Consider the following 14,397-nt stretch of genomic DNA (forward strand, 5'->3'; position numbering starts at 1 on the left):
TTCCAGGTGCAAAGTAAATGGCTAGCACCAGCGGGACCAAAGATATCCTTGCAGAAATTTCAAGTGGGAGACGATCCTAAGGCGTGTCTTAACTTTGAAAGGGCAACCCGAGCTAGTTCACAGCCCGTGGAGAGGTGGCCCAACTATCCAGTTGATGAGGAAGACTATCGCAACCAATTCAGAAAATAGAGAGGACAACCTGGAGACATCCCTAGAACTCTGTTCTTCAAAATAAAGGATGCAGCCAACCGGTGGCTTAGGCCTTGGGAGGCTACTAAAGAAGATATAATGACAAAGATTTATCTTGAACAATATTTAGAGGCTCTACCAGTATCCACCCAGCGGTGGTTACGTCAACATCCAGGGTTGACTCTCGACCAATCGGTAGAAATGACCACTGCCTATACTAGAGCACAGTATCAAACTGGTTTTAGCGAAACGTAAAAAGTAATGAGGTCGTTACCACCTATGCCTTCTGGGAGGAATCTTAAGAAGTTAGTGAGAAAGCCAGTCAATCCCTCTAAAGTACGACCGCCAAAAAGAGATCAAGCACCAAATACGGGACTACAATGCTACGAGTGCAGAGAATGAGGACATATAGCCCGAATATGTTGAAATAAAAAAACATGAAGAGGAACCCATAGAGGTTAATTACGCCCCCTGTTCCATTTCCATTTCCATTTCCGAATTAAGGATGACTTACTCTTACCCCAAGAGTTTTCAAATAGACCGGTTTGCATTAAATGTGTACATAGGAACCTAAAAAGATATACAGTAGATAAAGTGGAAGTAAAAATGGTGAAAGGACAGACCACTCTAATAGGGGTGGGAGTCCTCGGTCACTTAGCAGAAGGTTTAAAACTGGGTACTGATGACCCCCAGTTATTCACCCTATTAAGGCAAACCATACAAGAAAATAAATCCTGAGATACATTAATGGTAGAAGAACCATGGACCTTGGATCGTAACTTCAGGGCTGTCCAGATAAACAATCTCACCTTACATAACGCTTAGCAGAGGGCTAAACAGGAAGAAGGGAAACTCCTAAAGGGGTAACCATCCTTCCCATAAAAATTGGACTGTTGTATATGCTAGGGAAAAACGATACCCCCAACTTGTAGTCCCAAATCTTTTTCATGAACAAATTTTATTTCATGCCCCACTCGCACCTAATGGCGGGTTACTTTGGAATCAAGAAGACTATACAGGCCATATTAACCCATATTTATTGCCGCGTGATTGTAGCCCAAATAAAGAAATTCTGTCAGGGATGTGAGAAATGTCAACAAAAGACTCCATATTAACCTCCAAAAGCCCCATGACAACCAATGCCTATCATTTGAAGAGTGGTCAAAGATCTGTTTGGACCCTTACCCCTATCTTGTAAGGGACATAAGTATGTAGTGGTACTAGATTATGCCACCAGGTATCATGAGGCAGGTTTGGGGGAGCAATACTACAATTATAGCCCAATTATTGATCGCAATCTTTTCGAGAAGGAATTTTCCAAAAGAAATCTTAATGGACCAGGGCACTCCGGTTCTATCCCGGTTGATAAAGCAAATTTGTAAACAATTGAATATTAGTCATCTTAGAACCTATGTTTACCACCCTCAAAGTGATGGGTTGGTGGAAAGATACCATGGAACCTTAAAACTCACACAAATTTTTTTTTAACTGGGTAAGGGATAAATTGGGATCAGTTACTTCCCCTAGCACTGTCTGTAATTAGAGTCCAAGTCCAAAGTCGCCTGCGTTGTTCCCCATTCGAGGTGCTTTTTGGATATAAACCACTTACTTTATTGGATATCACCAAAGAGGCATGGGAGAAAGATGACTGGAGGTGGGAGGGAGCAAAAGGCTATTAGATTATACCTACCAGTTAAAAAGTTGATTGCTAAAGCTCAGGGAACTGGCTCTCATGAATCTTGAGAAAGTACAACAGAAATAGCGACAATTCTAAAATAAAGGTAAAAAATAGAGGGAGTTGACGGTATTGTTACCCAACTCAGATAATAAGACGAGGGCTGAATGGCAGGGACCATACAAGGTTATAGAAAAAATTGGGCAAGTAATGTATAAACTTTAATGGGGGGTCTTAAACAAATCTATCATCTAAACCTACAATAAAAATGGCTTGGGCCGACCCCAGTCTCCATACAGACCACTTCTGGTCTAGTGTGTTCTCTGTAATTGGTAAACAAGGTCTCTGTAAGTGATAGCATTACAGCCCAATAGTGAACTCTTTCAGTTTTATCTTCTTTTTCTCCCATTTTTTCGGACCTGCCTGGGAAAATTCATCTCACTGTCCATGGTATGCATAGCAAGGAAGGGACTGTAGTAAACCAACGTCCTTATGGAATTCCTGAAGCCAAAAGAAATCCAAAAGAAAAGAGTTTGAAAAAATGTTACAGCTGGGAGTTATTGAACCTTCAACATGGGATTGGTGTCCTTCTATAGGATTAGTTCCTAAACTGGTGGAACTATGCTCTTGTGTATTGACTTTCAAGCCATAAATGGCGTATCGAAGTTTGATAACTTAACCCCGAATAGACGAGTTAATTGAACAACTAGGGGAAGCTCGATATATATCTATCATAGACCTTACAAAAGGCTGTTGGCAGGTTCCTCTGAGGCCAGAAGACAAAGAAAATACAGCGTTATCCATTCCTTGTGGTCTTTTCCAATTTACGGTCCTCCCATTTGGTTTACATGGTGCTGCAGCCACCTTTCAGAGGTCAATGAATCGCCTCCTAAAAATTCCCATCACCCATATGCCTCGGATTATTTAGACTACATAGTAATATATAGCAAAGATTGGGAACCCATTTGAAACATCTGAGGGCAGTGATCACCAAACTACAAAATGCAGTACTTCGTATCAATTCCAAGAAATCCAAATTTGCATATGGCCAAATAAAGTATCTAGGATATTTATTGGGAGGAGAATTAATTGAACCACAAACTGAAAAAGTGAAGCCCATCACTGACATGACCTTTCCTGTGAACAAACATGGGATGGGAGCCTTTTTAGGTCTTTTAGGCTAGCATTGAAGGTTTATTCCCAAATATAAGCTCCTTTAACAGACCTCCTTAAAAAGAATGCCACCAATAAAGAATTTAAATATCCTTCCTTTGAGGTCATTGACCCTTTAAACATCTAAAATATATAATCACTTCAAAACAAATACTACTTTCTCCTAACTTCTCTAAACCCTTTTTACTTTAGACAAATGCTTCTGATTGTGGTATTTGAGCTGTCCTGTTTCAGGTAACTGATAATGGGGAAGGGAAACCTATTCTCTTTATTAGCTGCAACTAGTCCCCAGAGAGAAGGCTTGCACAGTTATAGAAAAGGAATGCTTAGCTATTAAATGGGCCTTTGAAAAGTTGAGATACTATCTGGAAGGCAGACAATTCATCCTATTTACCGACCATGCTCCTCTAAACATGGCTCTGTAGAAATAAGGTTATCAATCCTAGGGTGCTTAAATAGTTTCTTGCCCTCGCACCCTTCCAATTTGAAGTTCAACATCGTAAAGGAAAGCAATAGGGAAATGTGGATTTCCTCTTTAGATATCCACTTTTCCTCAATCGGGAAAATCGTAGGGAGGGGGTATTTCAAGAGGTAGAAATGGAGGACCTAATGGAACTCCTGTGTTGGTTTGCGCCATCTTTGAACCCGGTCAAACAAAAAAAGGAAAGGGTTACTAAAAGAAAAGACCGGCAAAAGCCAGCTGAAAAAACATATTACTTTTTGGGAGGAAGAGGGAGACCTCGAAAGCGAGGACGGACAGAAGCAGAAAGGGGAGGAGCTGGAAGCCGGCAAGGAACTGAAAAGACCAAACTACTGCGAGGGGGAAGGCGGACCGTCCCAGAGTATCACGCCGTACTGGACTGTAATACTTCTTTTCCTGTAAGGACGACCGGACACTGTGGAGTATGCAGGTCTCACTATTTATTATCAACTCTTGCACTACACAGAGAGCGCCAAGCTTGTATCCTTCTGCCCGGGCTCTGGCACTCGAATCGCGCATTTCTAGCACGATCCAAGATGGCCGCCGCTCACGCTACGCGGTGACGTAGCGTAAGCACTAGAACGCGACTCTACATATCTTCCCTTTTTATATCAAACAAGAAAATGGCAGTCTCTGTGTTGGCTACTTTTCTTCTCCCAGCTCAAAGTCTCGATACCTCGAAGGCCTCACAATCAATCTGCCCCCCCCCCCCCTTGTGCATCTTACCGGGGTGGAAGTCACTTCTTTTGCACCGATCATTGTAGACCTCATCTCTCTACCTTCTTGAGTACACGGTCTCTCTCTGCGGGGAGTTCCTCTCTCTTCTCAGGGTTGTACCTCTGCCCTTGGACTTTCACTGCCCCTTTGCTCTGGTTCAATTTCTGCGATTTCCGTGCCTCCTTTTCCTTCCTGGCTCATGCTGTCATTCTCCAGTGTCCTCTGATCTGTCGCCACTTGCTCCCGGTCTTCAGGGAGCCATTGTAAGATCTTATTGCACCGGGACATGCGATCCTGGGACCACACGTTCCCGTCACTGAGCAGCGCTGCTCGGTCATATACCTCTTTTACTTGTAAGGGTCGGCTGTATTTGCTGTCACCTTTCTTCTGTAACACCGCCAGCTTGACCCTGACCCATTCTCCTTCCTCCAGAGATGTTTCCTTCACATTCTTCCTCCTGTTATAATGTTCCGTATAAATTGTTTGGGCTCTCTCCAGATTGTACTTCACCACAGCAGGGGACCATTTACTGGTTACGGTCTTCTCCTTCCACGCCAAGTTAACTTTTGTGAAGGGATCTCTACCCCTTAGAATTTGGAATGGGCTGTACCCCGTGCTCGTCAGGGTGATGCGGTAGGCCCATATCATGTTTAAGACCTCCTTTTCCCAGTCCTTTCCCATCACGATGGCTGCCTGGATGGACCCCTTTAGCACTCTGTTGAAGCGTTCCACTTGTCCATTTCCAGACGGATGATATATGGAAGTATATTTGGATACGATCCCATTTCTCTCCATGTATTTAAGCCATTTCTCTGAGGTAAACTGGGGACCATTGTCACTTAATATTGACTTGGGAATGCCTTCCCTGAGGAAGGTCGCAGTGAGGAACTTGAGTATCGTCTCAGTGTCCATTTCCTCTTGAATGTGCACCTCAGGCCATTTCGAGTATCTGTCCACTACGGCACAGAGATATTTAGGAGTCCCTTGGTCATCCAGAATAGGTCCTAATATGTCTATAGATAGCTCCTCCCACAGGGTTCTTCGGGTTGGTGAATTTCCCTAGGGCTGGCCTCAACAGCGTCATCGTCTTATCTGCTCGTTGTCATTGGTCGCACTCTCTCACATGTCTCTCTGTTAGTATGTCCATACCTGGCCACCAATAACCCTGCTTGGCCCTCATCTTGGTTTTCACGATACCCAGGTGACCTTCATGTAGTATCGTCAACAACCGAGGTATTAACACTGCAGGGGGTACAACTTTGTCTCCTCTGTACAGGAAGGCTCCTTTATCGTCTAGGGACAATTCTTCTCTCACTTCATAGAATTTCCTGAGAGTTGTCCGTAGGTGTCTTTTTTCGGGCCACCCACCAACTATGTGTTCCTCCACTTCTTGGATGTCCCGGTCCTCTCTGTACGCTTCCACCCACTCTTGATTGCTGATTACTTTCTCCGGGTCTTCCATCAAAGCTACCATCTCTTCGCTCGCTTCCGTTCCCTCTCTTACTTCCGCCATCGCTGCAGCTCTGCTAAGGTAGTCAGCTACCTTATTCTTGCTTCCCGGAATGTACTCCACATCGTATTCTAGTAATTTCAGCATCACCTTGGCTATTCTGGGGGTAGCGCTTGCATGTCCACGGACGTGAGTACTCTTACAAGTGGTTTGTGGTCCGTCTTCAGTTGAAATCTCGTGCCCATAGGAACTGTCGAAATTTGCCCATGGCCCATACTACTGCCAGCATCTCCTTTTCTATGACACTGAACTTATTTTCTGTATCTGATAGGGCTCTGGAAGCAAAGCTTAGTGTTTCCGTTGTTCCATTTCTCCTTTCTTGCATAAGGACTGCTCCCAGTCCCTTGTCACTGGCGTCTGTCGTCAACACAGTTTGTCCTTGTGGGTCATACCCTTGCAGGGGTATGGCTTGGCTGACATCCTTCTTGATACCCTCAAATTCTTTCTGCGTTTCTTCAGTCCATACGAACGCTGTCTTTTCCCTTGTGAGTTGCCTTATATGATGTGTCTTGGTGGCAAAGTGTTGTACGAATTTGCTGTAGTACTCCGGCATCCCTAGAAAGGATCTGACTTTTGCCTTGCTGGAGGGAGGCGGGGCGTCGCAGATGACTTTCCCATTATCCCTTTTTGGTGTGATACCTTGCTCTCCTATTTCATGTCCAAGGTAGGTGACTGAAGCCATCCCTAGATGGCACTTCTCCCACTCTGCTGTTAGGCTTTTTTCTTCCAGAACATTCAGCACCTTGCCCAATTTAGTGTCGTGGTCTCTCCGGTCTTTCCCCATCACCCGGATGTCGTCCTGGAAATACTGTACTCCTTCTATGTCCTTGAAGAGATGGTGCTTGAGTTTCTGGAAGACGGCCGCCGCCGAAGCAAGTCCAAATGGCATTTTGCAGAACGATGTTAACTTCCTGCTTTATGGGTGTAGTGCTATTTGGTGATATGCCGACGTCAGATCGATGGTGGAATACCATTTTATTCCCTTGGTCTTGGCCAACATTTCCTCGATGCGGGGTAATGGAAACTGTTCCACCACAATGCACTTGTTCAGTTCTCTCAGGTCCACACACAGCCGGACCTTGCCGTTGGGCTTCATTACCACCACCAGGGGCGCCAGCCACTCTGCGCAATTTATGGGCTCGATTATCCCATTCTTCTCCAGCCCCCGCAACTCCTGTTGCACTGCTTCTCTCACTGCAATGGGGACATTTCGTACTTTGTGCGATACTGGTACGGCATTGTCCTTGAGTTCTATCCTGTGCGTGAACTTTTCCAGCTTCCCGACTTTCCCGCCAAACACATTGGGGAAGTCCCTCTTCAATTTTTCTAGGTCTGGCCATTGTTCCGGTGCCGTCATCAGCACTTGTATGTCTCCTCTTGAGTCTAGTTTTATGCCCAGATCTCCTTGATCCATCCAGCCTAGGACCGACGGGCCCTTTTCCGCCACATACAGTTTGCACTCCGCACTCCGTCCACTGAATTCAAATTTTAACGCTCGGTATCCTACCATAGGGATTCGTTCTCCCGTGTATGAGACCGGTCTTATATCCGGAGGTTCCAATCGTGGACCCAAGTGGGGCTTGAACTTCTTGTTCCATACTGCTCTTTGGACGATTGTATAGGGTGATCCTGAGTCTACAACAATACTTATCTGTACACCTCCTATAAGCATGTCGCACTGCGGTTTGTTCGATCTTCGGACATCCACACCCAGAACTTGATTCTCTATACACAGCACCGTGTCTTCTTCCTCTTGCCTTCTCTCCTCTGCATCTTCCGGATCTTGATCCACGTACTTCACCGTGTTGCGGCCTGCTTTCCGACGACACACCTTTTCGTAGTGCCCTGTTATGCCGCAGAACATGCACTTTGCTCGGAACACAGGGCATCGCTTGTCATAGGCCTCGTGAGCCTGGCTGCCACATCGATAGCACGAGTTTCTGGCTCCTCTGTTTTGCTTAACTTGCTGCACCGGTTTCCCCAGCCATTTGTTGGGCCCTCTGCTATTTGTCACTGCGCCTTTATTCCTTCCTGTGGGTTCTTCGTCATCGACTTTGTTCACCATAGGCCTCAAGACTGGTTCTCTCTTAGCTGCTTCCGCACATCTCTTCGTTAGCTCTGCCTTTTTCACAATCGCAATCACTTCCTTTAGTGTGGAATCTCCGCTCGCCCACAACTTGTCCTGCACTGTTTTGTTCGTGGTGTGCATCACTATCTGGTCCTTAATGAACTCGTCGTGCAGCGCGCCAAATTTGCACGTCGTCGCTAACTTCATCAATGCCGCCACGTACTCGTCAATTGACTCTCCTATTTCTTGCTTCCGCTGCTGGAAATTATACCGATCTATGGACGTGCATACTGCTGGCCTGTAATGCTCATTAGGTTCCTCTATGGAAAGCGCAAAGATGTCGTCGTCTGCAGCTTGTCGGGGCTTGGGTACCAGGTTTTGGAATACCCTAATCGCTTCTGGGCCCAGGTTGTGTAGTAATATTCTCTTTTTCCTTTTACTCGTGAATGCCTCTTCATTCTCGTCTTCCAGAGCTTCTATATAATTGAGAATGTACTCTCTCCAGTCTTCCCATTTCATCAGGGGCTCCCTTGGTTTTGGTAGGAATGGGATTGGAGTTGTCATTGAAGATGCTTGTGCGCTCATTTCTTCGTGCTTTTTTGTCGCTGTTTCCTGGCTCTTGGGACTGCCTGGCGCGCTAGTCTCCTCCCCCTACTCTGGTTGAATTTGGGGATTCTCTGCACCTCCTGCTTCTCTTCTCCTTGACTCCGCCAGGGCCTCTGTCCGGTTCGAGGCTCACCCTTTGCCGTACTTCCCCAGGCTGGATATTCTTGTTCGTAGGGTGGTTGTGGGCGCCTATTTTTCTGCTATTCTACTTCTTTTCCTTGCCCTGGGTGGTGTTACTAGGGGCTGTTCCTCCCTCTGTACCTTGGGGGTTTGGCTGTCCTCGTACCTGGTCGTGCCGGTCTGCACCCTTCTCTGGTGCGTCTCCTGTAGCTTCTGCCACGCTCTGTGGTGTTCCTGCTCCCTCTAACGTAGGGCCTGTCTTGCTTCCAGTGCTGGTTCTTCTCCCTTGACCTTTGTATTCCTTTCTAATTTTTTTTCTTGTTGCAGGTCCCCGCCTCGTCGCCACTGTAATACTTATATTCCTGCAAGGACGATAGGACACTGTGGAGTATGCAGGTCTCACTATTTATTATCAACTCTTACACTACACAGAGAGCACCAAGCTTGCATCCTCTCTGCCCGGGCTACGGCACTCGAATCGCGCGTTTCTAGCGCGATCCAAGATGGCCGCCGCTCATGCTACGCGTTGACGTAGCGTGAGCACTAGAACGCGACTCTACATGGACCAGGCTAGAACCAAGAAAGACAAAGGTGTTCGACAGGCAAACCATCGCCAGAAAACCGTGCAATCCGGCCACACTCCAGGAGGAGCGTGGCTAACCCAGGTACGTGATAGTCACCGGGTGGAGGGTGATAAAGGAGAGACCATGCAAATTTGCATCCTGAAAGCCATTTTGGCACAACCAGAGAGTATTTGTTTTAGGGTTTTTTTTTCTCTCTTTCTTGAGTTCTTAAGCCAGTTTTAGTTTGTAAAAACAAAGTGAGGTAAAAGACCTTCTAGTAGGATAAATAAATCAGGCAGAAGCCTAGCAAAGAAAATACGTGATGGGTCTCAAGGTATTACTGAGAGTCTTGATTTTGGTTGAATTAAAAAGCATTGCAGTTATAGTAGCAATGGCAAAGGATACCCTGTTAAAGTCTGCCCGTAGATGAGTACTGCAGACAGAAGTTTACAGCTGGGTGAAAACTGAAAGTAGTTAGTCTCAAGGCCTGATTTAGATCTTGGTGATGGGATACCCTGTCACAAAGGTGATGAATCTCCCGGTCACTGTGTAACAAATGCCATAGGATATAATGCACTTGTAATACAACGTATAGGATAACCATCATGTTTGTGACGGAGTATACCATCCACCAAGATCTAAATCAGGCCCTCTATCTCAAGAAATGACAGAAAAGAGTGAACGTTATCCAGATAAATAGAGAAAGCAAGCAAGTAAGGAATACTCCTAGAGATAGATAAAAGATAGAAAGAAAAATAATTAAGGCACTCTAAAATAACGATAAAGAAGAGAAGACTTACCTGTGGTTTTCTTCTTTTGCCGAGGTCTCCAGGCGGGTTGGTCCCTATTAGAAGATTAAGAAGAAAAAGAGACTATTACAGCAATCAAAAGACGGCGTATTAATCTTCTTAAATTGCAGCAAGAAAGTATTACTGAATTTTTTTAGGAGACAAACTGTTTGATAACTATTGTTTTCAAAATAGAACTTTCCTCTTACCAACCTCCTGAAGTGTCATCCTCTATTGCCTTATCAAAGTTTTTTTTTTTAAACATTCGGTTTATTGAGTTTAAACACAATCACAGATCTCCATAATTGGTTGGTACATCAATATTAATATCAAGGATCGAAGATCTCTCGTGTATATAATCTACATGTTTATGCCAATATCATACATAAAACAGCTTAACTTTAAAACCAAGAAACCGCCACCACCCTTTCAAATTATAGTGACATTCACCTGCACAGCACCCACCACCCTTTTAGTCGCATAGTGGTGCATCCATCCGGTGTGGCCGACTCCGTGTTCAAGTATACATCTTCCTTCTTGTTATGTTAGTTGCCAAACTTGCCTTAATCGTTCCGAAGATCCGCCCCTCCCTGCTGTCAACCAGGTCACAAATGGTTCCCATATGTCTTTTGATCTGGATCTTTTCAGCATTAGTTCCCAGTAATGGGACAGTTGATCTTTGCAGTAAGTGGCTGCTCCCACCCATTCAGCTATAGTTGGAGGGGTCTTATCTGAGAAAGTTAACCTTGTTTAATAGTGATTGTGTGGTTATATGATGGGGAGCATGTGGCCATATAATGGTAGGTGTGTTTGCATTAGCTGTGTGGATGAATGATGCATACCTGCCAACTCTCACGGTGCCCCTGTGTGTCACATGATTTAGGCTCCCTTCACACGTCACGTGGTGAGGAGCCGAAATCACATGGTGTCAGGAAAAACAAGCTGAAAGCCACTGTAAACAGTGGATTTTCAGCTCGTTTTCGGAGGATGTAAGCTGCGGATGTTCATTAAAGAGGTGTGAACACACTCTAGGACATTGGCAACAGCCTCAATGACCCTTTGTTTTTATTTTTCTGGGAGAGGGGTGGGGTGGGGTGGGGAGGAGGCTTGATGAGGGGCCTCCTAAGTAGCATTTGACCTGAGGCCTCGCCCCCTCTTCACACTGTGTCATTAATTTGTAAGATGGCAGGTTTGATGATGGTTGTTGAGTTTGACTATGGTGGCTGGGTAGGCATATGATCATGTATGTATGTGGTATTGACTAGTGCAAATCTGGCTAAGAATTAGCAGAAAGATGTACAGGGTAAAACATAAAGATACAGCCATCAAATGATGATGATGAAAACATTAGGGATGTAGCAATTCTGATGGATACAGGGAAGTTGTTCCAGATCTGGGGTGTATAGATAGAAAAGCCGTTGTTGACTTTTTTTTTTTTTAACTTAGTGTTGTCTGGCCATGGGTATGCCAGATTTACCAGCGATAGTTGAGTTGTGGCTGTGTGATGGTGGACGTGAGGGTGTCTATTATTGTTTGATGGCTTGAGTCTAATGGTACATATCTGAGCTTTTGATGATGGCTGTGTTGACATAGTAACAGGTTTGTATTTGTGCATGGGATGGTGACTGGGTGGATGATAGTGGTTGTGTGGAGTTATGATGGCGGATGTATGGTGGCGGGTGTGTGCTGATCTGATAGTAGGGGTGTATGCTAAAATATGTAGGTCCTAAATTTCAACTTGACAAAATATGGTGGCCAAATATTGACTACCTCTATATTGCAAAGAAAAAGATATATAGATATATTTACACAGTGGTGGTTGTCAGTATGTAAGTATTGTTCAAACAGTGTTTACATTGAAAGGGCATTTTCTAATAAAATTTGACGCACTGGACAAATTGTACAAAACTTGGCAGTCTACGTTCTTAGTCGGCTAAGGTTTGACACCGCAAGATTCATGGAGATCTGTCCACAGGAAAAAACTTTAAGGGACTTTGAAAAACAAATGATTTACCATTTTAGCTCCAATAGGACATTTTGCTGTAATCTACAGCTCCAACAACTGAACAGGTTGACACCAAACTTGGCATAAAAGTGGAACTTTATTCAGAAATCGTGCTTTTCTTTGGTGTGATTTTTATCCGTTTAGTAGTTTTTGGGTTATAAGCATTTAAAGAAGTTGCAGAGTGGGCTTTAATGCGTTGGCACTTTTGTATATCCCTGCCGATTATACTTCTGTTTGCATTTTTCCTCAAATGTGTTTGGCTGGAATAGCCAGGATTGTATACAGCATAAATCCCCTCCATTTTGTGAAGATTATTAATTCAGATATGACTGGCGATTGATTTTACAGTTATTTGCACTCCAGTCCAGGTCTGCAGCACACACCACCACTCACTCAGCTACTCACTTGGGGCTAAACTCAAAGATATCAAAACTCCAATGGAGGCAAATATACAGCGAGAGAGTGGGCGTTCAGCACAGGCACAAGTATATGCACAGTACTGCTCACAAAGAACCAGAATCTGGGCTATACTCTGGGATATGAACACTTTGATGGATGCAAAAGTACAATGAGTTCATGGGGTTCCTAGACAGGTGTGATATCGATTTTTTTGTTTTTTTCACACAGCATCATATCTGGGTTTGAGTTGAAATGTTCAACATTAAATATGTTGGTGTCCTGGTGGAGTTGGACTCCGTACTTGCTGGACAGAGTTCCTTCGTGGTGGGTGGGGTGTAGGTATGGGGGTGGTGGGTTTGATGATGTGGAAGTGAACTCAATGGTCGTCTGTCCATAGGGGCTGTGAGGTGTGGCTGAAGTAGATGTTGTTGCCTCCTGCTAAGATGGGGTTGAAGGTGTGTCCTGCCTTGTGGGTGGGGGTGGTGATGAGCTGTTGCAGTCCGATGTTGGCAGATTGTCTAGAAGGGTGGAGGAGTTTGTGTCGTTGAGGTTGTCGAGGTGGAAGTTGACGTCTTTAGGAGTATGTAGTCTGTGGAGGTGATGGCATGGGGGAGTGACTAGGTCGGTGATGGTAGTGGTGGTGGAGGAGTCGTTTGTGGTGGAGGTGGAGAGTCGGAGGCTGCTCTTGTGTGTGATGGCGAGTTCTCCTGGGCGGGTGAGGCGATCTTTCCTCTGGATCTTGTATCCGTCGGGGATGGCGATGTCAGGGGCCGAGGAGGCATTAGCCCAGGTTTCCGTGAAGAAGGTGACGTCTATCGAGAGGGTGACGAGAAGGTCCCAGATCTCTACGGCATGTCTGTGCAGGGAGCGCACTATGAGCAGGATGCACTTCAGAGCTTTTGTGGTGTTGGCGTCCGACGCGGCGGCAGCGGACATGGTGGTGCGGAGGGTGGTGAAGGTTCTGAGGCAGTGACGAAAGGAGGACTGGCTGTGGATGGTGTTCGGCATGGACAGCTGCCAGTTGTTGTTTCTTCCGGGGTTGAGTGCAAGGAGGCCAGCAGAGTCGTTGTGGTGGGTGGTCGGAGAACCAGGGTCCCTGTCGCTGGTTGCTGTTGGGTCGCACGACCGCGCAGCGGCCGCCATTAAATAGGAAAAGCGGGAGGAGATGGTGATGAAACGGGCACGGAGGACACACAGGCACAGGAACGCAAAACGGGCAAAAAATAGACAAAGCACAAATACAATTTAATAAGCACAAAAAACAAGTAAACAGAACAAAGGACAGAAAACGGCCTCAGACACAAATACAGATAGAGACAGACCGCAGCGGACCAGCAGAATAGCAAGTCTTTCCCACTGGACCACCAGGGATGAGGGCAGGCAGGGGCCTGCGGGTGGCGAAGAGCCTCGAACACCTACCAGGAGAGATGTAGGCGGCAACGGCACAACAGCAGAGCTGCTGGGGCAGGGAGCTGGGACTCTGGCCAGGAGGACAGAGGTCCTGTTCGCACCCCCCCGCAGCGGCTGCCATTAAATAGGGAGGGACGTGCCGATGGGAGGCAGGAGCGGGAACCGGCAGGGGGGAGGTGCTGCGGGGGCAGCAAAGACGGGAGAGGGTGACGAAACGGGCAGGGACACAACAAGGGCACAGGAACGCAAAACAGGCAAAAAATAGACAAGGCACAAAAACTATTACCAGACACAAAAGCAATTTTCAAAACACAAAAAACAAGTAAACAGAACAAAGGACAGAAAATGACCACAGAGACAGACAGCAGCGGACCAGCAGAAGAACAAGACTCACCCACTGGACCACCAGGGTTAAGGCGCAGGCTGGAGCCTGATGGCGGCGGAGGGCCTTGAACACCTACCGGGAGAGGTGTAGACGGCAACGGCACAACAGCGGAGCTGCTAGGGCAGGGAGCAGGGACTCTGGACAGGAGCTCCTATTTTATTTGGAACTTCTCTTATCACCATAGGTTGTACTCTGGTCTTGCAGACTTTGGCACACGCATTGCATTCCATGCAATCTCTCACCACACGCTCTACTTGGACATCTATGCCTGGCCACCAGAAATGTAACCCAATTCTCTCCTTGGTCTT

At 46.0% G+C, this 14,397-nt stretch overlaps 1 protein-coding gene across 2 annotated transcripts in view; it reads right to left on the reverse strand.

Annotated features, from left to right (window-relative positions):
• Positions 1 to 14,397, reverse strand: part of LOC144811058 (ataxin-10-like) — a 1,101,028-nt gene that overhangs the window by 1,057,932 nt on the left and 28,699 nt on the right. For both annotated transcript variants that reach the window (XM_078673828.1, XM_078673826.1), the window contains one exon: positions 9,903 to 9,946. In XM_078673828.1, the coding sequence (XP_078529954.1) occupies positions 9,903 to 9,946 (44 nt within the window). The remainder of the gene's footprint in view (positions 1 to 9,902; positions 9,947 to 14,397) is intronic.

Source organism: Lissotriton helveticus, chromosome 1_1, assembly GCF_964261635.1.
Source record: "Lissotriton helveticus chromosome 1_1, aLisHel1.1, whole genome shotgun sequence".
Taxonomy (NCBI): Eukaryota; Metazoa; Chordata; class Amphibia; order Caudata; family Salamandridae; genus Lissotriton; species Lissotriton helveticus.